Source organism: Pogoniulus pusillus, chromosome 16 (genome assembly GCF_015220805.1).
Source record: "Pogoniulus pusillus isolate bPogPus1 chromosome 16, bPogPus1.pri, whole genome shotgun sequence".
NCBI lineage: Eukaryota > Metazoa > Chordata > Aves > Piciformes > Lybiidae > Pogoniulus > Pogoniulus pusillus.
Genome location: NC_087279.1, coordinates 19,475,893 through 19,503,189, shown reverse-complemented (window position 1 = coordinate 19,503,189; position 27,297 = coordinate 19,475,893). Strand labels below are relative to the sequence as shown.

The 27,297-nt window shown below is 49.6% G+C and overlaps 1 protein-coding gene across 3 annotated transcripts in view; it reads right to left on the bottom strand.

Moving 5' to 3' along the window:
• Positions 1 to 2,165: 2,165 nt before the first annotated feature.
• The window catches only part of PLXNB1 (plexin B1), a 97,867-nt gene continuing 72,735 nt past the window's right edge, over positions 2,166 to 27,297 (bottom strand). For all 3 annotated transcript variants that reach the window (XM_064156845.1, XM_064156846.1, XM_064156847.1), the window contains 21 exons: positions 25,540 to 25,676; positions 24,738 to 24,914; positions 24,399 to 24,567; positions 22,981 to 23,223; positions 20,000 to 20,176; positions 18,878 to 19,026; positions 18,406 to 18,506; positions 17,447 to 17,664; positions 17,099 to 17,277; positions 16,303 to 16,369; positions 14,993 to 15,139; positions 14,333 to 14,510; positions 13,384 to 13,487; positions 12,137 to 12,221; positions 11,283 to 11,449; positions 9,158 to 9,318; positions 8,795 to 8,942; positions 8,050 to 8,114; positions 7,884 to 7,959; positions 7,497 to 7,571; positions 2,166 to 6,306 (listed from right to left, as the gene is read on the bottom strand). In XM_064156845.1, the coding sequence (XP_064012915.1) occupies positions 6,202 to 6,306; positions 7,497 to 7,571; positions 7,884 to 7,959; positions 8,050 to 8,114; positions 8,795 to 8,942; positions 9,158 to 9,318; positions 11,283 to 11,449; positions 12,137 to 12,221; positions 13,384 to 13,487; positions 14,333 to 14,510; positions 14,993 to 15,139; positions 16,303 to 16,369; positions 17,099 to 17,277; positions 17,447 to 17,664; positions 18,406 to 18,506; positions 18,878 to 19,026; positions 20,000 to 20,176; positions 22,981 to 23,223; positions 24,399 to 24,567; positions 24,738 to 24,914; positions 25,540 to 25,676 (2,928 nt within the window). In that variant the 3' untranslated portion in view covers positions 2,166 to 6,201. The remainder of the gene's footprint in view (positions 6,307 to 7,496; positions 7,572 to 7,883; positions 7,960 to 8,049; positions 8,115 to 8,794; positions 8,943 to 9,157; positions 9,319 to 11,282; positions 11,450 to 12,136; positions 12,222 to 13,383; positions 13,488 to 14,332; positions 14,511 to 14,992; positions 15,140 to 16,302; positions 16,370 to 17,098; positions 17,278 to 17,446; positions 17,665 to 18,405; positions 18,507 to 18,877; positions 19,027 to 19,999; positions 20,177 to 22,980; positions 23,224 to 24,398; positions 24,568 to 24,737; positions 24,915 to 25,539; positions 25,677 to 27,297) is intronic.

Genomic DNA, 27,297 nt, shown 5'->3' with positions numbered 1-27,297 from the left:
AAGGCTAAACAGCCTGCACCCAAAACTCTCCTGAGCAAAGGACAGACAGCCTGCACCCAAAACTCTCCTGAGCAAAGGACATACAGCCTGCACCCAAAACTCTCCTGAGCAAAGGCTATACAGCCTGCACCCAAAACTCTCCTGAGCAAAGGACAGACAGCCTGCACCCAAAACTCTCCTGAGCAAAGGCTAGACAGCCTGCACCCAAAACTCTCCTGAGCAAAGGCTAGACAGCCTGCACCCAAAACTCTCCTGAGCAAAGGACAGACAGCCTGCACCCAAAACTCTCCTGAGCAAAGGACAGACAGCCTGCACCCAAAACTCTCCTGAGCAAAGGATAAACAGCCTGCACCCAAAACTCTCCTGAGCAAACGACAGACAGCCTGCACCCAAAACTCTCCTGAGCAAAGGCTAAACAGCCTGCACCCAAAACTCTCCTGAGCAAAGGACAGACAGCCTGCACCCAAAACTCTCCTGAGCAAAGGACAGACAGCCTGCACCCAAAACTCTCCTGAGCAAAGGCTAAACAGCCTGCACCCAAAACTCTCCTGAGCAAAGGCTAAACAGCCTGCACCCAAAACTCTCCTGAGCAAAGGACAGACAGCCTGCACCCAAAACTCTCCTGAGCAAAGGCTAAACAGCCTGCACCCAAAACTCTCCTGAGCAAAGGACAGACAGCCTGCACCCAAAACTCTCCTGAGCAAACGACAGACAGCCTGCACCCAAAACTCTCCTGAGCAAAGGCTAAACAGCCTGCACCCAAAACTCTCCTGAGCAAAGGCTAAACAGCCTGCACCCAAAACTCTCCTGAGCAAAGGACAGACAGCCTGCACCCAAAACTCTCCTGAGCAAAGGCTAAACAGCCTGCACCCAAAACTCTCCTGAGCAAAGGACAGACAGCCTGCACCCAAAACTCTCCTGAGCAAAGGCTAAACAGCCTGCACCCAAAACTCTCCTGAGCAAACGACAGACAGCCTGCACCCAAAACTCTCCTGAGCAAAGGCTAGACAGCCTGCACCCAAAACTCTCCTGAGCAAAGGACAGACAGCCTGCACCCAAAACTCTCCTGAGCAAAGGCTAAACAGCCTGCACCCAAAACTCTCCTGAGCAAAGGCTAAACAGCCTGCACCCAAAACTCTCCTGAGCAAAGGCTAAACAGCCTGCACCCAAAACTCTCCTGAGCAAAGGACAGACAGCCTGCACCCAAAACTCTCCTGAGCAAAGGACAGACAGCCTGCATCCAAAACTCTCCTGAGCAAAGGACAGACAGCCTGCACCCAAAACTCTCCTGAGCAAAGGCTAAACAGCCTGCACCCAAAACTCTCCTGAGCAAAGGACAGACAGCCTGCACCCAAAACTCTCCTGAGCAAAGGACAGACAGCCTGCACCCAAAACTCTCCTGAGCAAAGGACAGACAGCCTGCATCCAAAACTCTCCTGAGCAAAGGACAGACAGCCTGCACCCAAAACTCTCCTGAGCAAAGGCTAAACAGCCTGCACCCAAAACTCTCCTGAGCAAAGGACAGACAGCCTGCACCCAAAACTCTCCTGAGCAAAGGACAGACAGCCTGCACCCAAAACTCTCCTGAGCAAAGGACAGACAGCCTGCATCCAAAACTCTCCTGAGCAAAGGACAGACAGCCTGCACCCAAAACTCTCCTGAGGGAAAGACAGAATAGGGAGGCCAGGAGCTAGCTTTTTGTCTGGCATGAACTGTGCAGATAGTTAAGAATGAAGTTGTTCAGCTAATTCAGGGACATTTTTTCTGCCTCACGCTGGTGGATGACAGTGATCTACATAAACTGTACCTTAAGCAGCCCCCTCCCTGCTTACCCACTGTGGGAGAAACACCACCAGAGCTGTAATATGCCACATGCTTCCCTGCCAGCCTGCACAGCCACAGCCCAGCAACTTGTCTGCAGAGGGAGGGTCCCTGCTCCTGCTCTGGGAACTACCTAAGTGCCACCATGTGGGAGCCATCCCTGTGAGGTTACCTCAAAGAAAGATACCTCAGAGAGGGGAGAGGGGGGGAAAAGTGCCACACTGCTGGTACAGCTCACAGGTATTCCTGGTGCTCAGGAATAGCAACTTCCCACTTGGGAAGAAAAAGATGCCAATAGATTCTGGGCCATTTCATCACCGTGCAATGCAAGTGTGACAGGCAGGTTGTATATTAAAATTTATTGAATTATTGTGTAAGAATTCTCTTTATTAAAATCATTTGGGCTCTAAACTGATTATTTACAGACAAAACCTCTTATATCACCAATAGATTCCTACATCTCAGAACAGTATCTACAAACAGTTATTACACTATGTAACAAAATTCAGATTCCCCCCCCCTCCCCCCCAAGCTTTTTATATTAATTATTAATTCCAAATTGAGAAACACAGTACCTCAGGTGCTCTGAGCAGAATTCAGAGGTGTGACAGGGCAAAAAATGCAGGTCAGGCCATACTGTAACAGACAGAGAGAACACCAGGTCACAAGGCTGGGAGAGGGCAGAGTCACCAGGACTGAGGAGCCGAAGAAAAGGACTAGAAGAGCAAATGCACTGGGTGTTCTGGAAACCAAATGAATCATTGTGATGGAAAAGGCACCAAAAAAGCAGCATCTTGCTGCAGCTGGGGCACACCCTGAAAAAGAAATGGCATTCCACCGAGGCAGCAGCATCTGAACCCCCTCTGTTTGTGCTAATAAAAAACCCCAAGCAAACATCACTGCTGGGGGAAAAAAAAAAGCACAAACAAAAACTCCCATCCAAAAAAAACGACCAACAAAACAGACAGACAAAGAAACTCCCCAACCTCCCATCCCCCACCTCCAAAATAAACAACACCAGACCCCAGAACCTTCCAGGTACAGCCTAAATTTGCCACCAGACAGAGAAAAGCAAGCGGTCCCCCATCGGCGTGGCGTGGGTGCCAGCTACTCTTAGTTGTGCCAACATTCAAACACTCTGATGGGTATTTATCCTAATACTGATTAGTCCTCAGCGCTTCACCAGACCACGGTGGAAGCAAGTTGCTGTCTCTGCCCCCAGCACTGAGTAAATCTCAGTGCCTGCCACTGAAGAATGTCACCTTTCTGAGACTAGGACCAAAGCAGCACTGTCCCCTCACTGTCCTTGTCTCTTGCAGAAGGGGAAAGGTCGCTGTGGCAGGACACTCTCAGCTGGTGCCCACAGAACTTGCTAGACAGGAACATTCAGAGGGGATCCTTCATCCCTGAGAAGGACCATCCATCTCCAGAGTGTCTGACAAGCTGGTTATGGAATCAGGCAGAGATTGGAAGAAACTTAGGAGGATCATGAGAAAGAAATAAATAAGTCTCCCCTGCAAGAGGGAATTTCCTAGCAAAATGTGTTTTGTGCAAATTTAAATGCAAGTGGACCCTGTCATTGATTCTGCCACAGGAGGGGGGCATGGACGGAGAGAAGAGAGGCCACATTTGAACACCCAGAGCTGATGCCAGTGAGGGGCCTTCGGTGTGTGTCTGCAGGGGAGGAAGGTGCTGGTATCTAGAACACTGAGAGAGATAGATGGAAGGAGATGGGCACTGCCAGCTTTCCACCGTCATTGTGCCTGTGCTGGACAGTGCCTCCTGTCTGGCTGCGCAAGGACAAGCTCAAGGCGTTCAATAAGTCAACGACTTACACTTAGCTTACATTTAGTCTTGATTATTGCTCTAACAAAAGCAGACTTTCACAGATATGCTCAGACAAAGCAGATAATTTCCAACACCCAGGAGCACTACTGAGAAGCAAGGAGGATGTGAAGGCCACTTACCCTGCAGCTGAAGTCAGCTGCGTGGGCAAGAACACCTGGGCTCCTGTCACTATTCCAGGAGAGCCACCAAGTCCTCTTACCTTAGCTGATGTGAGGTGGGTTCAGAATTAAGCCCCAATCCACCCTGCTCTGGGAAAGCACAGAGAGAATTCCACAAAGAGAGGGGCAGACATGAAGAAGTCTGCAGAACCATCAAGCCAGCAGAGTGTCTCTGACTCCTGGTAGATGCTCAGCGAGCTGGAGAGGACATAAACTACACCTTGCTGCCTAGAGCAGAACGTCCATCCATCAACAATGCTACTCTGCCACTATACCTGCACCTGCCTCACACCAAGGAATTGCCTCCTGCAGTTTCTAAGGGAATGGGCTTTACTAATATGCATTGGATCTGCTTTTTGCTGTCTGCCAGTGCTTTCTTCCATCCAGCTTTTTTTAGGCTGATTTAGTCAGATCTGGTTGAGACAGAGGTTTTGGAGAAGCTAAGTTCTCATAAGTTTTGTGGAAATGAGTGGTCAGGCAGAAGCAAGACCCAAACTGGTGCCCATCCAGGGAAAGAGATACAAACTCTCCCACTCTGTTTCTGACTAGCAGCAGCCAGTCGGCTTGCCTGCTGCTCCATACAGCAGGATGGGAGCAGGAAGTGGCACAGGGACACACAGAGTACCTGGTAATACTGCTGAGAGAGAGTCACAGGGGAGAGCTGGCTGTGAGAAGAGATGCCAGCACTAATTTGCTGTGATATTGCTCAGAGAACAGTTTTGCAACTGTGCAGCACTGGCACAAAGCCACAGGGCTGCCCCAATAAGCCTGGAACTGCTGCTACATGCAGAGTAGAGAGGTAGGGGACATGATCCTGCCCTGTTTCAGCTCTAGTCCCTCCTCAGGGACAGTCACCACCTCATGGAAGTGACAGAGGAGTCAGATCTATCTACCTGTCCCAGGCACGCAGGACAGCAGTGTAGAATTAGCAGCAGGGGATGAGAGCAAGCAAGAGACCTTTACAAATAGGAACTCAGTCGCAGCAGGGCAGAGCACTGTTCACAAAGGCCAGAAGGGGAGGGAGGAAGCAGCAAGAAGCTGCCCAGTGACAGCTGGCACCTAACTGTGCTTGTGCCTGCTCCAGCTTCTCCTTCATCACATGAATCACTCCCATTTGCAGGACACCTGACGCTCCTTAGGAACACCACAGTTGTGCTTCGAGGCCTCCTCGATTTCACAGCTCACCAAATAACCCTTCTATGTGCCACGACAGGAGAGTCTGGGAAGCGAAACTGTGAGTAAGGTATAAGGCAAGCCTAAGAGGAGAGCCCAGAGCTAAGCCTTGCCCTGAGCTGCGGGGAGAAGCAAGCTGCTGCTATGATGACAGGGACATCCACGACTCATCCCTGCAGACAAAGCAGTGGAGAAAACTTTGCTCCAGTGCTGACAGACGTTTGTCAGTAGAAGTGCACAGAGATACTTCTCCAAGAAAAGCTTTGCCTCAAAGCCAAGAAATTAAACATTCTCCTTTAGCATTTAAATACATTAACTTTCTGAGGGTATTTACAAGTCCAGTTCAGAGCAGCAGAACAGCGAGACACTAGAGGAAGTGGCACAAGGCATTTGTTGTGCTTTTCCAAAGAACAGGGCGACTTCAGCCCACGAGGGACCAGGAAGATGGGTCTCGAGCCAGGCAGCAACTCCTGCACGCTGAATTTGTCCTGAGTGAAAGGGTGGGGGGGTGCTGTCCATTACCAGTGAGGCCCTGGGCAAGCACTCATGCTGGTGAGCACATGCTGTCAGGGACCAGAATACTGGGGAGCAAGTAGGACCTTTACCATCAGATGCTCTCCTTTAAACATCCAACGTCTGGAACCAGTGGGAAGATTGCTGCAAGGAGGTTTCTCAGGTGGGATATTGCAGGAGTGCTTGATAGCTGGGGACACAGGTTAGCACAGCTGCCAGTGTAGAGAAAGCTTCCTGCATCCCCTCTGAAGTGAGTGGCTGCAACGGGAGAAGTCTCCCAGCACTGGCAAGGGCACCCATGCAAGGCCAGGGACTCGCAGATACAGTGCTCAGTGTTGTCACCTGGCTCTCGGACAGCGTCACCTGGAAACTTGGCACATTCACGTAACATCTGTAGGCAGAAGCTGTGTGGTCCCCTCCCGGACAGTCTGCTGGAGTAAAACCAATGTTTGTGGTTTTCTGTCTTGTTTTGCTTTTAAAAAGAGGGAAAAAAAAAAAAAGCAACCTGTAAAAAAATATTCTCTGAGATGCAAGGACGCTTGTACTTGGTGCTGCTTTGGCCATCCCTGTTCACATCACCCGCGGGGCCCTTGGCCAGGCTGGCTCCCATGGCAGCAGGACACCCTGTGTATAGCTAGGATGAGCACTGTCCCTGTTCAGCCAGGGCAGAGCAGTCTGTCTGCACCTGTCACAAGTCTGTGACTTTATTCTCCACAGCTGCTGCGATCTGTTGTAGCCTATAGCCGAGCTGCATCTTCTGGGCCGTTGGGTCTTCTTCCAAGGCGGTGATGATCTGCAACGAGACAGAGCTCAGTGGCAGCTTTTCTCCAGCACACAGCACTGCCAAGCAGGCTCAGCCCTGTGCAGAGTGGAGAGCCCCACACTGGTATCCAGCACGCTCAAGACTAGAGTGGGTTTGCAATAATTCCTCTCAAATTACCCCAACATTCTAAATTAATCCCAATAACTTAATAAGCTTCACAGTGCAAAAAGACTGCTAAGCTTCTCACCTGAAAGTGGTATCTTCAGGAAATGAATCTGAACTAACTGCATCTCATTTATTCTAAGCAGAGCATTTGGGCACTGTACATGAAATTCCAACAGCCTCCAAGTTAGAGATCATAGAATAAAGCAGGTTGGAAGAGACCTCCAAGATCATCCAGTCCAACCTAGCACCCAGCCCTAGCCAGTCAACCAGACCATGGCACTAAGTGCCTCAGACAGGCTTTTCTTGAACACCTCCAGGGATGGTGACTCCACCACCTCCCTGGGCAGCCCATTCCCATGCCAACCACTCTTCTCTGTGAAGAACTTCCTCCTGATATCCATCCTAGACCTCTCCCAGCACAACTTGAGACTGTGTGCCCTTGTTCTATTGCTGGTTGCCTGGGAGAAGAGACCAACCCCCATCTGGCTACAGCCTCCCTTCAGGTAGTTGTAGACAGCAATGAGGTCACCCCTGAGCCTCCTCTTCTGCAGGCTGCACACCCCCAGCTCCCTCAGCCTCTGCTCACAGGGCTGTGCTCCAGGCCCCTCACCAGCTTTGTTGCCCTTCTCTGGACATGTTCCAGCACCTCAACATCTCTCTTGAACTGAGGAGCCCAGAACTGGACACAGCACTCAAGGTGTGGCCTGACCAGTGCTGAGTACAGGGGAAGAATAACCTCCCTTGTCCTGCTGGCCACACTGTTCCTGATCCAGGCCAGGATGCCATTGGCTCTCTTAGCCACCTGGGCACACTGCTGGCTCATCTTCAGTCTACTATCTACCAGTACTCCCAGGTCCCTGTCTTCCTGGCTGCTCTCCAGCCACTCTGTCCTCTTTGGTAAGAAGGTAAGACATGGAAGTTAGACACCCCAGATGATGAACAGCACACAGTGCTGCCATAGTGTAGCTGTTCTTAATTATTAGTTTTTGGAGGGCTTTTGTCTGGATGGTAGAAGGAGAAGGGCACATTTGTACCTGCTGGCAACACAGACTCACCTGGTCATAGTACTTATTGATGTATTTGTACAGTTCATGTAAAGCCACCAGGGAATTGAGGTCACCTGAGTAATTCTGAATAGGAGAAAAGAAGTTAGATGAAATCATGACACCTAACAATCACCTGTTAGATTGTGTGTCCTCACAACTCATTGAGAGATGTGCCTGTTGCACAAAACAACAGGAAAATGAATGGCAAAGGCAAAACCATCACATGTACTTGCTTTGAATCTTTGACTACCCTTTCCAGTGCTGGCTGGGCAGACCCTTGCCGCCCCGTGGTGCCACAAAGCAGAGCAGCCTTGGTCAGAACTGCACAGTCAGCATTAATTTCTCTTAGATGTAGAGGTGAGGGGCAGGGGTGACTTGTGAAACACTTGTATTTACCCGGGATAGCTCAGCCAGGGCAGAGTTCATCTCCTGGTCACTGGCAGAGATGGTCTGACGAATGTCCGCGTAATACCTACGCAGTGGTACACAGGCAGTTAGTGTCTTGCTCCTCCTAACCTCCTTTTCATTGCTTAAACTGGGACTCCTCATGCTCATTGCTTACCTTTCCACCATCTGCTTGTAGCGAGGAATGTCCCGGGCATAGAGCAGCTTATTGATCGGAGAGTCCTTGAAAATCCAAACCCAGAACTGATTACAAAAAGCTCCTTCACGGTGCTGCCAGCTAACCTTAGCAGGTAACACCATCACCACTGTTTTCTGTCATTCAGGTAGGATCAGGAATCTTTGTCCTCTGCATAGAGAGGCACTTCAAATTCCAGGCTGTCTTCTAGTAGGAATGCAGCCTGAGGAACCCTGTGTTGGTGAAGGGGCTTCTGAGATCCCTAGCATAGCCTTCCACTCAGAGCTGGGCAAGTGTGAGGTTACACTGCCTAAGGCTCTGCACAGCTGACTCCTGAAATCCTCTAGGGATCCGCCCATCCCATCCTCTGGTGACCTCTGCAAGACTCTGCTCTTGGCACAGGGGGAACAGTGGTGGTAAGAAGCTTTTCTGATGGCCAACCTGAAATCTCCCACGGCACATCCTGTGACTTATGCTGTCTGCCACAGCCACCTAGAGCTGTGCTCTGGCCCCCGAGCAGCTGCAGCTATAAACAAAGAGCAGCCCCCAACAACAACTTCTATATGCTGAACAACACCAGCCCCTCCCTTCTCTCTTCCCAGGCGTCCCCATCACTCTCCAGTGGCACACAGGAGAAAGGCTGGGCCTGGCCTGCTGTCCCAGTGGTGCCATGTAGATGTCACTGCCTTCCTGTGCCACCCTTGCTCTCTTCTCCCTCTGTACTTACCCTCCCTAACTTGTGGTCAGCTATGGTACAGGAGTCCATGAAGGTCTGTGCAATGACGAGGAGCACAGCATCTACATTATCTGATGTCTGCACGTCAAAAACAAACTGGGGATTCTTGATGATGTTAATCCAGAACCGCAGGGGCAGGCTGCAGAGAGGACAGACATGCAAAGGGTATTAACCAAGGTAGCAACTGCAGTGCTGAAAGATGCTCTGCACACTACTGCATCTCCCAGCAAAGCCAGCTTCTTACAGCATGCTCTGCTGACTTCCACTCCGAGGCAGAGGTGGCTGCCACTCGGTAAAGTCATCAGCTCTAGACAGCTTAGCTCAGCTCCTCTGGGGCCTGCAGGAGCACCATACCTGTTTGTCTTCCAGATATGGATGGTCTCAGGGTCTGCAATCCCATAGTGCATCGCCTGCTCATCCAGGAGGTCAAAGAAGTATTTGACTGCCAGAGGGACAGGGCGGTTGGTACTGAGGATCACCTGGAACAAGTCATCCACAAATTTCTGCAGAGTGCCCTGGGAAGAGCCAAGCAGGACAGCGTCAGCACAGGCAGAGAAGGTAGGAGAGCCCAGGTCTCAGGCAGATCATAGAATCATAAAATCAAACAAGTTGGAAGAGACCTCCAAGCTCACCCAGTCCAATCCAGTCAACTAGACCATGTCACTAAGTGCCCTATCCTGTCTTTGCTTGAACAGGTCCAGGGATGGTGACTCCACCTCCCTGGGTAGCCCATTCCAATGCCAATCACTCTCTTTTCTGCTCAGTAGCCTCCCCTCTCACTGATTTAAAGCTATCTTTCCTCCACTGCAGGGAGCAGCAGCATAGGAGGCAGCAAGCCTCAGCAGGTTCCAGAACAGGGGCAAGGGAGAAGATCATGAAGAAAGCAAAACTTGGAGGGGAGTCAAATGTACTCAGAGCCACTGCAGCTAAAGGAGATTGCTACAGGGAAGAGGCCTTACACCACGATGGAATGGCTTGAGACACAGAGACTGCCTGCTGGAGCAGGACTGCTGGCTGCCAGCAGCTGGGTTCAGCCAGACTGAAACAAGGTGAAGAGGAAAGCAAGAGGAAAGTTCAGTGAATGTAGGAAGAACATGGGCACTGCCTGGCAAAGTGCCCAGGCTGTCCCCTCAGGAATGGGCCACTGTAGGCCACTTGACCAGGAAGATGGAGCAGATAAGGTCCTGTATAGACAGGTGTTCACAAGTCCTAGTCCTCATGGGGACTTCAGCCACCCTGGTATCTGTTAGAAAAACAACAGAGCAGAGCAGATGCAATTCCAAGAGGTTCCTGGAATACACTGATGGCAACTTCCTTCTCTAAGTGATCCAGGAGCCAGTGAAGAGAGATGCTATGCTGCACCTTGTTCTCACCAGCAAGAAGGGAGTGGTGGGGAACGTAAAGCTCGAGGGTGGCCTTGGCTGCAGTGACTATGAAATGGTGGTGTTCAAGTTCCTTAGGGCAGTGGACCCTGGGACTTCAGAAGAGCAGGCTCTGGCATCTTCAGCAATCTGCTTGGCAAAGTACAACCCCAGAGGGGTCCAAAAAACTGGTTAATATGCAAGGATGACCTTCCCCAAGCTCTGGAGAAATGCATCTCAACACCACCTCAGGAGTGGTGGTGACTGAGCAGAACCATCACATGGTGTTTTACCCTGAGTTTTGGGTTTCAAATGCCCCTCAGGGATGCTGTCCAGAGGGACCTGGACATGCTTGAGAAGTAGGCCCATGAGAACCTCATGAAATTCAGTAAAGTCAAATGCAAGGCCCTGCATATGAGCTGGGGCAACGCCAAGTGCAAACACAGGCTGAGCAATGAGTGGATTGAGAGTAGCCCTTCAGGGAAGGACCTGAGGGTATTGGTGAATGAAAAATCGGACACAAGCCAGCAACGTGTGCTTGCAGCCCAAAAAGCCAATTGCATCCTGAGCTGCATCAGAAGCAGCAGGACCTGCAGCTCAAGAGAGGCGATTCTCCTCCTCCACCCCACTCCTGGAGTGCTGCGTACAGCTTGGAGTCCCCCTGCATAAGAATGACATGGACATGCTGGAGTAGGTCCAGAGAAGGGCCATGAAGATGATCAGAGGGCTGGAACACCTTCCCGATGAGGACAGGCTGAGAAAGTTTGGTTTGTTCTGCCTGGAGAAGAGAAGGCTCCAGGGAGACCTTATAGCAACCTTCCAGTACTGAAACTGCCTGCAGGAAAGATAGAGGAGGACTCCTTATCAGAGAGTGCAGAGATGCAAGGAGGGCAGCAGTTTTAAACGGAGGCAGCATAAATTTAGAGCAGATACAGGAAGAAATTCTTTCCTGTGAGGGTGGTGAGGCATTGGAACAAGCCGTCCACAGAAGCTGTGGATGCCCCATCCTTGGAAGTGTTCAAGGCCTGGTTGGATGGGGCTTTTCCATGGCAAAGGGGCTGGAACTAGATGATCTTTCAGATGTCTTCCAACTGAAACCATTCTAGGATTCTCCTCACCTTCATGGAGAGCAGACGTGTGAGATAGATCTCCGGGATTGCCTTGGCTCGCTCCCGGTCTCGTAAGCTCCCCCGCCGATGCTTGGGGAGCTCTGGCTCTTCTGTAGGTTTTACAAGGTGCCAAAGCTTGATCCCACCTTCATCTGCATCCTCCAGCATTGGTGTTTCTAAAACAAGCAGTCGTTTATAGATGAGTGCTAGCTCTCTCAGCGAGCCCCAAGGAAGCAAGATTTCACAGCATGGCAGAGACACAAATAGGCAGGAGCTCCTGTGAACCAACCTCCTGTATGGAGTACAGCTGTTCCTAGCACTGTGGCAGGCTGCCTTAGTCCACCCAAAACCCTCGTGGAAATTTCTCTAAACAGAGATCCCACCACCACCCAGTGGTCTGTTTCCAGGGCTGCACTCTTTTGCTGAAGAGTTGTTTTTTTCTCCTCCAGTCTAATATGAACCTGTTAAGTTGCAGCCTGTGGCTATTGTCCCTTGCACCACAGGGGTGTTTGCTCTGCCAGGCAGCAAGGGAGCAGTCTGGTGTCCTATCACCACCCTCAGGCCATGCTCAACACCTGTGGCTATTAAGATTTCCACAAGTTGCAGACTGTCCTCAGCCCTAGAGAGTCAGAACTAGAGAAGTGTGCTTTACCCTGCATTTTCATGCCCAGGCTGGTTTGACTCTGTCCTTACACTTTTGCTTTTTTCCCATCTCACCTCTCCAGACTTTCAATTTCCTGACAATCCTATGAGGGTCCAAACCACGTATCAGCCTCCTAATAACAGCCTAGAGCAAGGGCTGTGCCTGTTCCACTCTCTGGCAAGTGCTAGAAAATAATTTTATGAGAACAGGACAAACTCACTCTCTCCTGGTATGTAATCCTGATTCTCCCTATGGATGTGCTTGGTCAGACGTGGGACCAGTGCTACTGTTGCTCCATCAGGTACCTGCAGACAAGCAAACATCAGTATTCAGAACTAAAGGCACGTTTCTTGTCAGCACAACAGACAAGTGCTTGTAGACCAAAACACTGTACCATTACTAGAAACAGGGCTGGACAGAGGGATGTTGGGGAACCATCACTGTGCTTCCTGAGAGTTGGAGAACCTTGCTTGTAGCAAGCAAAAAAAATTGCTGTGCAAAGTACAATGAAGGATAAGGCTCAGGGAGTGAGGTCGTTCACATCTGGAGCATGTTGCAGCAAGGTAGGATGTATTGGTGCAAGGCAATTAACCCCCCTGCTCTATTCAGCTCTAGAAGGTAATTCACAGGTCACTGCTCTGTCACCTACTGCTGACCGGGAACTTTAACAGATCCAGCAGCAATGCCTGCACTGCAACAGCCACCAACTTGTGCACCTCCTTCCATGCTCTACTCCTGCCTCAGAAAAAGGTTGGGGAGGGAACACTTCCTTCCATGCTCTACTCCTGCCTCAGAAAAAGGTTGGGGAGGGAACACTTCCTTCCATGCTCTACTCCTGCCTCAGAAAAAAGTTGAGGAGGGAACACTTCCTTCCATGCTCTACTCCTGTCTCAGAAAAAGGTTGAGGAGGGAACACTTCCTTCCATGCTCTACTCCTGTCTCAGAAAAAGGTTGAGGAGGGAACACTTCCTTCCATGCTCTACTCCTGCCTCAGAAAAAGGTTGAGGAGGGAACACTTCCTTCCATGCTCTACTCCTGCCTCAGAAAAAGGTTGAGGAGGGAACACTTCCTTCCATGCTCTACTCCTGTCTCAGAAAAAGGTTGAGGAGGGAACACTTCCTTCCATGCTCTACTCCTGCCTCAGAAAAAGGTTAAGGAGGGAACACCTCCTTCCATGCTCTACTCCTGCCTCAGAAAAAGGTTAAGGAGGGAACACCTCCTTCCATGCTCTACTCCTGCCTCAGAAAAAGGTTGAGGAGGGAGCTATGCTTGTTGAAGTCAGAGTGCAAATCATGGCACTCTGAATGTGAATATGCTGCTGCAAGAAAGCTCCAACTTTTCTGACAGTGGTTTGTCAGAAGCCAGTCACAAACAGAGCAGTGCAGCACATAGAAGACAAGAAGTGACCATGGCAGTCGTGGACCAAAGCAGCAGGACCCACAAGGCAATTGTGGGCCAAATTCTGACCTTGTAATGCTGAAGAGTGTTGAGGCGTTTCCAGGTTCCTTGAACCACAGATGTCACATCCTCATCAGACAGTATCAGGTGACCTGCCAGCCCTGATCTCCACTCTGCAACCATTAAAACACAGAAAGTTAACATCTAAACTTTTCATTTAAGGCATCTTTGAAGTTTGCTGTGCTTTCTCCTGGCTGACCTTGCCACATGCCCATTGATCCTTGTCAACACCTGCCCACCCTGTTTCATAAACTACATAACCTGAACAAGTGCTTGTTACAACACTGAGTCTTGTAGTCACAGGACAGTCACTCTCAGCATCAGGATAGGTGCCCTCATGGCCTCCCAGGTTCCACTCACAGACTGTCAGACTGTGACTCCTTAAGCAGGTGATTCAAACCACAAATATACCCCCATAGTCTCTATTAGCTACTACTACCCCAGCACCTACTCAAGATATCAGCACCACTCAACAACAGGCAAAGGAAAAAGATGGAAAACTGGCTGCTCCTTGAAATGCAAACCTCACCTTTCACTGTGGGCAGAACTCTCCCTGACACACATTGCTGAGATGTGTCTTTGATTTCACTGGCAGGAAGAGCCAGTCTATGACTCCAGCACCTCTATGCCACACTCAAATCACCCTCTTCTCCTTCATGTTCTCCACGCTTCCCATGCCCTGCCCAGCCCATGTCCCCTTGCCAACGCCAATGCCATGGTCCACAATGGTAAAGAACAATAATGAAATGGAAGGGGCTGGGCTCAACTCCTCCTTTCCCATCCCTGCCTCTTGCTGTTAGTCTCCTCTCTGCACCATGCCCTCTTGTGACCAGCCAAAGTGCAAGATTGCACATTCAGCAGAGAACAATGTCCTGCATGCCAGGCTGCTGTGCACTAACAGCAAATGACCTCTCTTCCACCTTCTCCCTGAGTTTTGGCATGAAGGAGTTCTGCTTACCAAGGTCCAGGGTGTCTGGGTCTGGTCGGTGGCAGTATGGTGTCCCTTTATAGATCTGATCTAGGATTTTCTCCTTCACCTGTGTTATGGTGTCACAGTCTAGAACCTTTGCAGAAATCCCCTGGGAGTCCTCTGCCCCTCCTGCAGCAACCCCTGCTTGTGTCAGAGCAGTCAAAGTCTAGGGAAGAAAAGAGAAGGTCATGGTTACTTAGCTGTTAAGATTACATCTGACACCTTTACTCCTTTTCTGGTTGGCATTAAGGAAAGTTAACAGCTACCCCCCTCACTTGAAGGCTTTCAGAGAAGAAAACCTAACATATTGAGTGCTCAGTCTTGAATCAACAGTTGGAAGCCAGCTCAACAGAGGAGGGGCTTTGATGCACCGTCAGCAATTTCATCCCCTTATGTCTAGACACAGAGCACAGCACAGACACCAGATTACTGTGGTGATGGCTACGGTGCCTGATTTAGCAGAGCTCTTGCTGTCTATGAAGCTGACCTGCTGGGATAACCATGGCTCCCAGGAGACGGTGGCAAGATGCTGCAATCTTGTCTCAGTCATGTCAAGCAAAGGTTAATTTCACAGCATCAGATGAGAGCAGAAACACTCAGCCCTGCTGCACTGGAGAGCCCAGAGGGAAGTACAGCTTTGGTGCTTACCAGAGTCCGATACTCCAGGTCCTCTCTCAAGAGGCGGTTGTCATTCAGGGTATATTTGGCTTTCCCTGTCACCCAGTCGACTGGCCCTTTGTCCACCTGGTGCTTGATTCCTCGGAACAGCATGTAGAGAGGCTCCCCGACAGAGTCCTGGCACAGAAGGGCAGGAGTGTCACTTGAGAGAGACTCAGCACGCTCCTCCCAGCAGAGCCCAGCAACTTGGAGAGCAGAGGAGCCGCAGGACTGAGCGCACAGCAGCTAAGCCGCAGCAGGCAAAGACAGAGCCTCTGCCAACAGCACAGGGCAAGTGCACAGGCCAGCTGGCAGGTGGATGCACAACACCAAGGCATTGCCCTGCCTCCACCTCACTCGTATGAGAGGCTCTGCTTGCCACCTATTCTCCAGGGAAGAAATTACATTAGAACCTGTTCTCCCCATGCACAAAGCAGCCTGTGGCCAGTGTGTCCCAGCACAAAGGAGCTACACTGAGCCCTCTCTGAACTGCTGAGACATCCTGGAAACAATGACCACTATGCTTGCCACAGGAGCAGTGTGCTCTCAGGGCCAAGAAGGCCAGGGCCATTCTGGGGTGTATTAGATGGGCTGTGGCTAGCAGGTCCAGAGAGGTTCTCCTCTCCCTCTACTCTGCCCTGGTGAGGCCACATCGGAGTACTGTGTCCAGTCCTGAGCTCCCCAGTTCAAGAAGGACATAGAACTGCTTGAGAGAGTCTGGTGCAGAGCCACAAAGATAACAAAGGGCATGGAACATCTCTGTCATGAGGAGAGCCTGAGGGAGTTGAGGCTGTGCTGCTTGGAGAGGAGGAGACCTCATCAATGTTTATCAATATGTAAAGGTGAGTGCCAGGAGGCTGGAGCCAGTCTCTGCTGGGTGATGCCCAATGACAGGACAAGGGCCAATGGGTAGGAGCTGAGGCATAGGAAATTCCATGGAAACATGAGGATTTTTTTATCCACTTTGAGGGTGACAGAAGGCTGGAACAGGCTGCCCAGGGGGGTTGTGGAGTCTCCCTCTCTAGAGATATTCCTGCCTGGATGTGTTCCTGTGTGATCTGCTCTAGGTGATCCTGCTCTGCAGGGAGGTTGGACCGGATGAGCTTTTTAGGTCACTTCCAGCCTCTGACATTCTGTGATTAATTCCATTCTGTCCCCATTGAACAGCCCAGCTCTCACTTCCCACCCTAAGATACAGGATGACTCTGGCACTATTTCAGCTACCAGCAAGGCACAAAGCCAAGCTGTGGCTGAGACCCCTCTTTTGGCCCCTCTACACCACAAAGAGACAAGGAGCTCACCCTCACGAATGCATACAAGCAGATGGACATCCAGTTGGTTAGCAGCTTCTCTACCACAGTTTCTGTCCTGAAAGAGAACAGGAGGTTGCTCACAGGAATAGGGTGCAGAGCAGAAAGATGTTTGGAAATAATGGTCACTCCCCCTGAGAAAAGAGCACACTAAATGATGATACAGGATAAAGAGAAGGGAAAAGGACTTTAGAGCCCAGTAAGGTTAATGCTTTTGTTACCACTTATCCGAGGCACTTTTCAGCCTGAGGGAGGCACCAAATTACTGAGCAGAAGAGATAAATGAGAAGGGGACAGAAGAAAGGAAGCTTCTGGCGGGTCTCAACAAGGGAACTTTGTTCAGATCAGAACGATGGACTAGACAGGAGGCTAATGGAGACCCAAACACTGGAGATACTTCAGTGTAGCCTCCAAACATGGCATGACTGTGAAGCTAGGGACCTCTAAATAGCACAGTGAGATTGGCAGGCTTTGCAGAGCGCAGGTACCTGAACACAAGGACACAGTTAGTACACGGCAGCTTCAAAAAAAGAGGAATTTGGGATGGGCAACTCCAGCTTCCTCCTCTTTCTGCTGTATTCCCTGCCAGTTGCTGACTAGAGAGAGGGTTGTTATTGCTACTGCTTCCTCCTGTTTGATGCGTGTGGTCTGGACACACACTGGTCTTGCAACCACAGCCCATGCCATGATGTTACCCTACTCACAGGAGTTTCAGAGCTTGCCAGCTGGGCAGAGAGGTTCTGTCTCCTCAGGTAGGTAGCAGTAGGGCCACGGCTGTCTCACTCACCTTCGCAGCATTAGTTTGGGGTTCTTGGCCACATACTGCTCCACAAGGTCGTTCAGGAGTGTTTTGAGGATGTCAGTGAAGTACTCCAGCTTGCCATGCAGCGACACAGTCAGCAGTGATGCCACATAGGCCCGGTCTCTGGGAGAGAAAGTGCGCTGGATTTCCAGAGTGTGGATGAACTAGTGGGGGGAGAGAAAACACAGGGTGTGAACCCCCTGGAAACATGGCTCTGGCTGCTGGAAGCAGTGGTGCAGTAGGGAGCCACTCGATGAGCTGTAACAGGTCATCAGTTGCCAGTGAAGTGGCCCTGACCCCACGGCAGGCTGCAAGCAGAGAAGGGGACGTTACCTTGGTGAGGAAGAGTTTGCTGTTGAGCAGGTTGGAGAGCTGGACCAAGCCCTGCTCCACGGTTTGCCGCCGACACTCAGGGATGTCCAGGTCCCTTTGCAGAGGTGACTCGCGGTGGCCCGGGAAGAAAATGCGCTCTGCATAGGACTTGTAGTCCAAGAAGGGGATTCCTGTACCCACAAGGTCACTGGTGAGGTCCATCATCTCAGTCATCAGGTCTGAGGGAAAGGAAATGCCCCTGAGGTTGACTATACAGTCACACAACTGGCAGTGCAGAGCGTGAGGTGAGTGCAGAAACTAGGGCCAGCAGGATGGGACTGAGGAGGAGGAAGGATGTTTCCCATCAGGAGGAGGCACAACAGGGTCTCATTGGTAGAACCTTTAAAAATAGACTGGGCACTGGGAGAAACTGCATGAGAAAACTTCCAGCCTTGGAGAGGAACCAAGAGGTGAATTTGGTGACTATTCTAATTTACAATCAAAGGCTGACCTGCAGCTTTGTAAAGAGGAAGCTGCTGTTCAGCACAGATCTGTGGTTTATAGGCACTACCTACTTTAGAGATTGACTACCATGGATCTCCTGCTCCTCACTGCTTCCCACATTAGTTGGAGATTACAGTCTGAGTCACCTGCACAGTTTTAGAGCCCCAAGTCTCCCACACAAGGGCTCGCTGCTGTAAGCAGCTGAAGCACAAGCTTTGTGGGCTCAGGACACAGGGTGTGAATCAGCTTGTCCTGCACAAAGACTGAGCTAGCTTTCTTCACCTTTGGCTCTTCATGAGAGTCTGGAGGATGAAGTGGATGATCAGAGAGGTTGGTATAGATGCTCTGAATTAAAGAGAAGAATTGGATATAGAGTAATCTGGCTATGTTTCAATACACCAGTACTGGATGAAGTTATTGCCTGCTCTGAGCTACCCAAACAAGTATGCAGGAATGGGAGGAGAGGCAGAGCTGACCTGTGAATTCCTTCTTGCATCTGTCCCGAACACTTGTTTCCAGATTTTCCAGCTGGATTTGAACTTTCTTGTAATCTCTCAGAGCCTGTTTGCTCTTCCTCCTGCAATAAGAAGCAGAATTGTTCCCAGTGGCCCTGGCCCAGGGACTGCCCTTGCCAAGTGTTGTGCTGCTGCCAAAGACACCAGGGACAATGGCTTTTGAATGAGGTTTCTACTGAATATCATCTTTTCAGGATACCAAAGGGTGATCTGTAAAACTGGCTGTGTCTCTTCGAGGAGCCATCAGAAGTGGGCAGGCTGTGACCAGCAGGTCAACAAGCTTCACACATCCAGCAACATCAGGGGGCTCAAATTTTGGCACAAGATAAAATCTGAGACCTTGTTTAGGGTCAAGATACACACACTTGGCCACATCCACTGAATCATGTTGTGGAGGAACTTACAAGCCTTCTAGGGTGCCAGCGTTTCTTACCTGTATATGAAGACGATGACCAGAACAATCAGTGCCACAAAGGATGCACCAACACCCAAACCAATCTGTGCTTCCAGGGGGAAGGTGAGCTGGCTCTCTGTGTCATACTGTACTCGGCCCAAGAGGAAGTTCAGGTTTCCCATCTGTACCTGCAGGAAAGCATGTGCCATCATGTAAGTGCAGCGCAGCGGTGAAATGCAAAGCCACAAGGCTGCCTGGCTGACAGGGACTGGGGGGTTATAACTGACAAGCAAGCAGTGTGCCCAGGTGGCAAAGAAAGACAATGACATCCTGGCTGGGATTAGAAAAGCTGTGTCCAGCAGGAGCAAGGAGGTGATTGTCCCCAAGGCCACACCTCGAGTGTTGTGTTCAGTTTTGGGCACCTCATTACAAGAGGGATGTGGAGGTGCTGGAGCCAGTGCAGAGGAAGGCAACAAAGCTGGGGAAGGGCCTGGAGAATAAATCTTACGAGGAGCAACTGAAGGAGCTGGAGATGGCTAGTTTGGAAAAGAAGAGACTGAGAGGAGACCTCACAGCTGTCTACAACTACCTGAAAAGACACTGTGGAAAGGTTGGCATTGATCTCTTCTCACAGGTAAACAGTGTTAGAACAAGAGGGAATGAGCCTCAAGCTGCAAGTGGGGAGGTTTAGACTGGACATTAAGAAAAACCTTTTCCCAGCAAGAGTGGTCAGGCATTGGAATGGGCTATGCAGGGAGGTGGCTGAGTTACCAGCCCTGGATGTATTTAAGGGTCGTTTGGATGTGGTGTTTGGGGACATGGTTTAGAGTGCACCTTGTGGAGTAGGGATATGGGTTGGACTTGGTGATCCTGAGGGGCTTTTCCAAATGGAATATTTCTGTGATTCTGTGGTTCTCCAGAATGGGTACAGGTGGAACACAGCTCCCTAGCAAAGATGTCCCACAGCAGAGCTCCCAGCTATAATGTCTGTTTCCAGGCATTGCTTGGCATGTGAGAGCAGAGAACAAGAGCACCTTGCCACCCCTACTACCTCCACAGCCTCCACCAGGGTTTCTACATTTCCTCCACTTCCCATCCCACTCCCTCCACCACTTCTTGCTTGTGCTTCAAGGATTCCTTGTGGTACTGCTGATTCCCTACCGTGAACTCTGGGAGCAAGTCTGTACCCTCCCGCTTGGTGCGGTGCCGCGGAGCAGGCTGCTCGGAGGGAGGCTCACAGTAGAGATGATTCCTTGTTAGTGTCTTCACCACACAGATTCCTTCCCCAATCATAGCCATAACTTCATCCTTGGAAATAGCCAGGTCTAAATTTTCCCCCTGGAACAGACATAGAACACCACATCAAATCAGGGGAAAAACAACTCTGCATTTCCAAGGCTGCAGAGGAAGAGGAGGAGGAGGAAGAGATCAACACTGTAGGATGAAAACAGCCTTTCTTCTTCTCTGACAGAGCTTAGCATCTGAACTGGCTGCAGAAACTCATCGTGTAAGCTAAAAAAAAACCTCACTTGCATAGGGTTTTGATTATAGCTTTAGGACCTGTACCATGCTGTGTTAAGTACAGTCATAAACAGCCTGAACTCTTAAGGCTCTTCAGCCACAGCACAAAGCAGCTCAGCTCTTCACTCTGTGTGCGTGTAAAAAGGCACTCTCACATGAGTTAACCAAAGCACTCCAGTGAGTCAGTCAATGCCTTTCAGTGGTGTAGCACAACTATACTATTCTCATCTGCTTACACAAATCTGCTTTCATTTTAGGGATTGAGGCTTTTTTGTTTTATTAATTCAAACAAAAATCAAAGCAGGCTGCCTGATGTCAGTTGAACATGTTTGTCATAGAACCATAGAATCAGCCAGGTTGGAAGAGACCTCCAAGATCATCCACTTCAACCTAGCACCCAGTCCTAGCCAATCAACCAGACCATGGCACTAAGTGACTCAGCCAGGCTTTTCCTGAACACCTCCAGGGGCAGAGACTCTACCACCTCTCTGGGCAGCCCATTCCAATGCCAATCACTCTCTCTGCCAACAACTTCCTCCTATCATCCAGCCTAGACCTCCCCTGGCACAACTTGAGACTGTGTCTCCTTGTTCTCTTGCTGGTTGCCTGGGAGAAGAGACCAACCCCCACCTGACTGCATCCTCCCTTCATGTAGTTGTAGACAGCAATGAGGTCACCCCTGAGCCTTCTCTTCTCCAGGCTAAACAACCCCAGCTCCCTCAGCCTCTCCTCATAGGCTTTGTGTTCCAGGCCCCTCACCAGCTTTGTTGCCCTTCTCTGGACACGTTCCAGCACCTCAACATCTCTCTTGAATTGAGGGGCCCAGAACTGGACACAGCACTCAAGGTGTGGCCTGACCAGTGCTGAATAACCTCCCTTGTCCTGCAGGCCACATTGTTCCTGATCCAGGCCAGGATGCCATTGGCTCTCTTGGCCACCTGGACACACTGCTGGCTCATGTTCAGTTACTATCTACCAGCACCCCCAGGTCCCTTTCTTCCTGGCTGCTCTCCAGCCACTCTGTCCTCAGCCTGTAGTGCTGCTTAGGGTTGTTGCAGCCAAAGTGTAGAACTCTGCACTTGGCCTTGTTGAATCTCATCCCATTGGCCTCTGCCCACTCATCCAGCCTAGCAAGGTCCCTCTGCAGAGCTCTCCTACCCTCCAACAGATCCACACCTGCTCCTAGCTCGGTGTCATCTGTAAACTTACTGATGCTGGACTCAATCCCCTGCTTCAGATCATCAATAAAGATACTGAACAGGATTATGTTTTAATGCTAAGTGTGCTGGTTTGAGGCTCACTGGAACATATTAATGACAGAAATTAGATCATTGTCTGTGAAAAGAAAATAATGAAGTCTATAGAATTCATTGGTTTGCTGAGAGGGATAAAGCACCAAAATGTCAACAGTTTGTCCCACTCTGGTCTGTGTCACTGGATCTATTTGCTTCCTCTTTGTTCTGCTCTTAGTATCTCTCCACTAATCTTGGCTAACAGAACTTTGGGTAAGGTTTGCTGGATGTTTTGTTTGCCTGCCTGGGAAAGTAGAGAGAGAAAGAGAGGGTAGCTTTGAGCCCATTCTGGGCAGTTTTCTCTGTCTGGAAGGGAGTCTGGATTTCTGTATTAGTGCTGATTTGTATATAGTTGTAACTACTTGTAACTATTATTGTGTACATATGCCTGTAAATTTAGCTTCATCTTACTTCAAGCCCTTTGAGCTTGCCTGGTAAATTTCAGTAGTGTATGTGTGGGGAAGGTTCCTAATCCACCACACTAAGATGAATCCTGCAGCAGTGTTTTTACACTTTGGGCCAGAGCTCTGTCAAGGTATCCCAAGAGGTTGGTAGATCAATCTCCTTACTCTTTGAAAGCTTACATCTTGATAGCTCTTCTTTCAGTCTTCTCAATCTGCCCTACTTCTGTAAGCAGCACTCAATAGCAGTGGCAGCAGTCTAGACATCTCTAGAATAGGATGTCCTCACAGTTTTTACTTATATGTGAAAGAGAGCAAGTGGAGCAAGTCCATCACCAGCTGCAGCTATTCGCTTTTCTAATGAGTACTTGACTGGAAAACACCTTCCAGTACTAAAGAAATACCTGAGACCTTTTTATTCTCACATGTACAGGGGAAAAAAGATCCCATTAGCCACTCTGCATCTTCTTTAACGAGAGGTTTTCCTACCTCCACCTAATTCCAGCTTTTGCTATTTGCAGGATTCTTTTACTCCTAAGTTACTTCTAGAGGAATCTGAATAATTTACCAAAAAAAAAATAAAATCCCAGTAATTAAAAAAAAAAGCAGCAGCTGAGAATAGGATGTGGAGCTCATTTAGTACTAGCATCTAATGCACAAATAGTTTATTAAGATTAAAGTACAGAGGTGTCCACAAGCCCTATGAAGCCCTCAACAACAATTTGTGGGCTCAAGAAGGCTTTTCTGATGCACTTTTTTCCCTCTTAGGTACCATTTCTCACAGGCCAAAGCAGATGTGCTGTGACAGGTTGTGTAGGCCTGTGCAGTGCTTTAAAACCTAGGATGCTGCTTGACACCGATTTGAAACGCTCAGGCTAAAAACATCTTTGCTTGAGGAACATTATCTCCAGCAAGCTTTGTGTGTTACCTCCACAGAGATGACACTTCCTGGCTTGTGTCGATAGGGTTTGGCAGGGTCTTCAGCATTCAGTGGTTTTAGGATAGGGTTGACTTCATAAGAGAAGGGCATGGGATGCAATGAGTTGAAATCAAAGCTCAGATTATCCAGGATAAATTCCAGTTTGATACGGACACTCCGCAGCAGCAGGTTAATGGCTGGAGTTTTGCACAGGATCAGGTAGGAAGAGTTAACAAGACAGGGTTCTTCAAACTAAATGTGAAAAGCAAAACAAGAGTCAGTAGTGAAACATTAATGCTTCTCCAGCAGCTCTGCAAGACTTCCCAAGCCTGAGCAGTCTGGGGCCAGTCTGCATTCCTCCCACCTGGAGCAATGCCAGGGTAACTCTGCTCAATTATAGAGGGAAAAGAAAAATCTGAGATCTGAGGAATTCCCCACGTTGCTCTAAAGGAAGTTTTCATAGCATTGTTTTTGTTGCAAGTACCTAAGTCTCAGCAGTGGGAATCAGCTCTGACATTCCCTGGCAGCAGATTCTGGAGAGCAACCAGCTTTAGCTCTCCCTGCTCTGACAGAATGAGACTGAAGACCTTCAACACAAGGCTGATTTCCCAGCCTGAATGCTTCTGTGAAAGAAGTGTTCCTTTGTCCACTTACATAGGATTTATCCATTTGCTGAAAGTATTGGAGGCAATGTGTATTGCTCACCCCCAGCCACAAATGCCTTCCTAAGGACACAAGTAAAGTCAGCTATCACTGATGCATATTTTCCCAGCTTACCATAGAACTGTCAGGGCTGGAAGGGACCTCAAGGGTCATCTAGTTCCAACCTCCCTGCCATGGGCAGGAACACTATGGGCAGCTTATGCCCAGGAAGTCCTCCATCATTTGTACTAATAATGCAAATCCTTCTTGTGCTTTGGCTGTCAAACATCCCCTACCTCTGCAAGTTCTGCTGCATGCTCTGTGACCTTAGTGATCACAGCAACATCTTTGTAGTGACTCATGTCAGCACAGTGGCAACAGGAGAGCAGAAAACATTGGTGGAACTGGTGATTTCACTGTATCCCAGGTGGAAAGTAAGCTCAGAGGATTGGTAGATGGACTGAACTATGCACAGACATGCTCAGACACACAAACTCTCTGGCTTAACTGCAGATTTCTTTATCTCCACACTGTTGTTTCTGTCTCACAGCACAAGTCCTGCACATCTCTAAGCAGAGGCAGACCCAGCTCATGGAAATGTCTGTCAAAGTGCTTAACCTCTTAGTCTGGCAGAAAACACTTCCACTTGGCAGAGACCATTGGTATGGTCCAAGCAGATAACAGCAAGTAATGGGAGAAGCCCTTGGGACAGAAAGTCCACCTCTTTAGGGTAATATTTCAATCTTTATGCTCCCTCAGTTCCACTGAGCACTTTGCTGTGCTACCTGCTGGATGCTGCACAGGGCATCCTCAGGGCACTCAGAGTCTGGGATGATTCTGCGCCACCGTCCCAGCCCTCGGCGCCGGCGTTCAGACGGAGAAACTGTGACTCGGATCTTCGGCTTCTGTACCACATCCAGATTGTAGCCATGAACTCTGAGCACTCTTCCTCCACTGAAAGAGAAAAGTAGCTGATCTCACCCATCTATTGTGCATTAGCTCTGCCTTGCCCATGCTTCCACCCTTGGCTTTATTCTAAAGGGCAACTCAGCCAGCAGCTGCCATTGGCATTGTAGTACCTGCCACAGCACACAGCCTGAGGAAGGTGCCCTCAGTCTTTCTACCTGAGGAAGCTTTTAGGTGGCTCTGCAAAAGTGATGTTGGGATCCAGAGTATATCTGAAGAGGGATCCTTCCAGTCTCCGCTCTTGGTCCCCATATTTGATAGTGACTGGGAGTTCTGCAGACACATTGCTGGGACTTGTCTGGCATGCCAGCTGATCCTCAGTCATCTCAGAGAGGCTTGGAAAGGCAGAAGAAAGAACAAGAGATTAACACAGGCACTGCAGAGAGAGGTTTTCTTGTACTGTGCCTTGCTCTTTGCAACCAGTATTTTCCTAGATTTAACACTCAAAAGTCTCATGCCTCATCTAAACAATCAATAATTACCAGGCAGTTGTCAGAGAACAACACATGGACAAAAAGCTGCTACAGCCACTGTCCAGACTGAAGAGACTGGAAGCATGCTACCAAGGCATGTGCACTTTCTGACCAGCAGTGCTCTCAGGTGTATATGGTCTCAGCACACAAGAGAATAAGCAGCTCTTAGTGTTAGTCTGCAGGAGCCAACTGCAGTTCCCCACCAGCAAAAGCAGAGGTGTCAGGACGGGGCACAGTCCCATCAAGAGATATGCAGAACAAAAGCCATGCAGCAGCATTCATGTCTGACTCAATGTGGCCAGGAGTGTAAGAAGGTAAAGGCTGCTGCCATGGCCCTCAAGCTGGGGGTGTCCTCCTGGAACTCAGAGGAGAGCAGAGGTCCAACAGCCTGTGCTAAGGGCTGGGCCAGGCAGCACTGAATCTTGCAAGGCTCGGGAATGGACTTGGGGCAGTGCACAGGTAGGACATCAGCAGGCTCTGATCTTACATGTGGCAAGGGAGGTCTCCAAGCAGGACGCTGATCTCGCTAGGATGCCCAGTCAGCAGCTTTGAGCCCAGAAGGGTGAGGCAGGTTCCTCCTGCTTTGGGGCCCTGAGTTGGAACAATGGATTTCAACTCTGGGTTCTAAAAGGGAGGGGGGAAAAAAAGGGAGAAAGAAAGAAAAAGGAGGTGAGTGACAAGGGCCTCAAGAAAGCAGCAAAACGTGTTCAGTGACCTCCAGTGCTCTGAAATTGAAGCTACAGATCCCAGTCACTGGCAGGCCTCAGATAGGCTCCAGCAGCTGCCTTATGCAGCAGAAGAAACAGAGGAGGAATCAACCACACCAGCATGGACCACGAGTCAGACTCTAGCCTCTCCACAGAATTAAAGAGGCAGATGGATGCTGCAAACAGCAGAGCTGAGCCTCTCACATGAACCCTAGGATTAACAGTTCAAAGGGATTGTGCAGGTCAGTAACTGGATGAATAACTCAGGTTAGGAAAAACAAGGTGGCAAGTAAATTGTCTGTTTGTTTAGCAGATGAGATTACCAGCAGGGAGCCCTAAGAATTTGTCTTGAGACCTGTGCTGTTAAAGATACCTGTAGGTGAGCTGGAAAGAGGAACTGAAACTTGACAGATTATTCAGTCACAAAAACTTACTGCCACTTGAGAAGCTGCTACAAAAATTAGAGGAACAAGGCAGAGTGGCCTGAGTCATTGATGATAAATTAAGAGCAAGGTACTTCTCAAACATCATTTGCTCTTCTCATCACCCTGCCTCAAAATGAAGGTAGTAGAACCAGAACCAAGAGCAGAGCACCAAGCAAAATCTGTTATATTGGTTGGTTTTATGCAGCCAAAAATGGAATAGCCTAAAACTGTTCAGGCATCTTTCCCTTTCCAAGGGAGAGGGAGACACGTAGCTAGGCACCTAACTTAGAAGTTGCAAAGCAAGGTTAAAAAGTATCTAAAACCTACTTAAACATTATTTCACAGTTGATGGGTTTAAAATACATACAGAATGTCTTAGGTTGGAAAAGCCCTTCAAGCTCATTGAGTCCAATCATTAGTTTCACACTGACAAGTCCTTGACTAAACCAAATCCCTCAGCACAACATCTAAGCACTGTGAATTGCTATGGTTGGGAAGGACCACCAGGATCAGCCAGTCCAACCTTCATCCCAGCAGCCTTCATCACCAGACCATAGCCTCAAGCACCACAGCCACTCTCCTTTTAAACACCTCCAGGGATGGTGACTCCACCACCTCCCTGGGCAGCCTGTTCCAGTGCCTGACCACCTGCTCAGGAAAGAACTTCCTCCCAACATCCAACCTAAACCTCCCTTGATGCACCTTGAGGCCATTTCCTCTTGTCCCATCATTAGTAATTTGGGAGAAGAGACCAGCTCCAGCCTCACTACAACCTCCTTTTAGGTAGTAGTAGAGAGCAATAAGGTCCCCTCTCAGCCTCCCCTTCTGAAGACTCAACAACCCCAGTTGCCTCTCCCCAGCCTCGTTAGCCCCTGCTCCAGCACCTCAATGTCCCTCCTATAGTGTGGTGACCAAAACTGGACTCAGTACTCGAGGTGTGGCCTCATGAGTGCTGAGTACAGGGGCATGATCCCTACAGGGGCACCTCCTTACTCCTGCTGGTCACACCATTTCTGATACAGGCCAGGATGCTGTTGGCTTTCTTGGCCACCTGGGCACACTGCTGGCTCATGTTACCAGAGCTGTGTTTAAAAATAATAGGAAACATTTGTC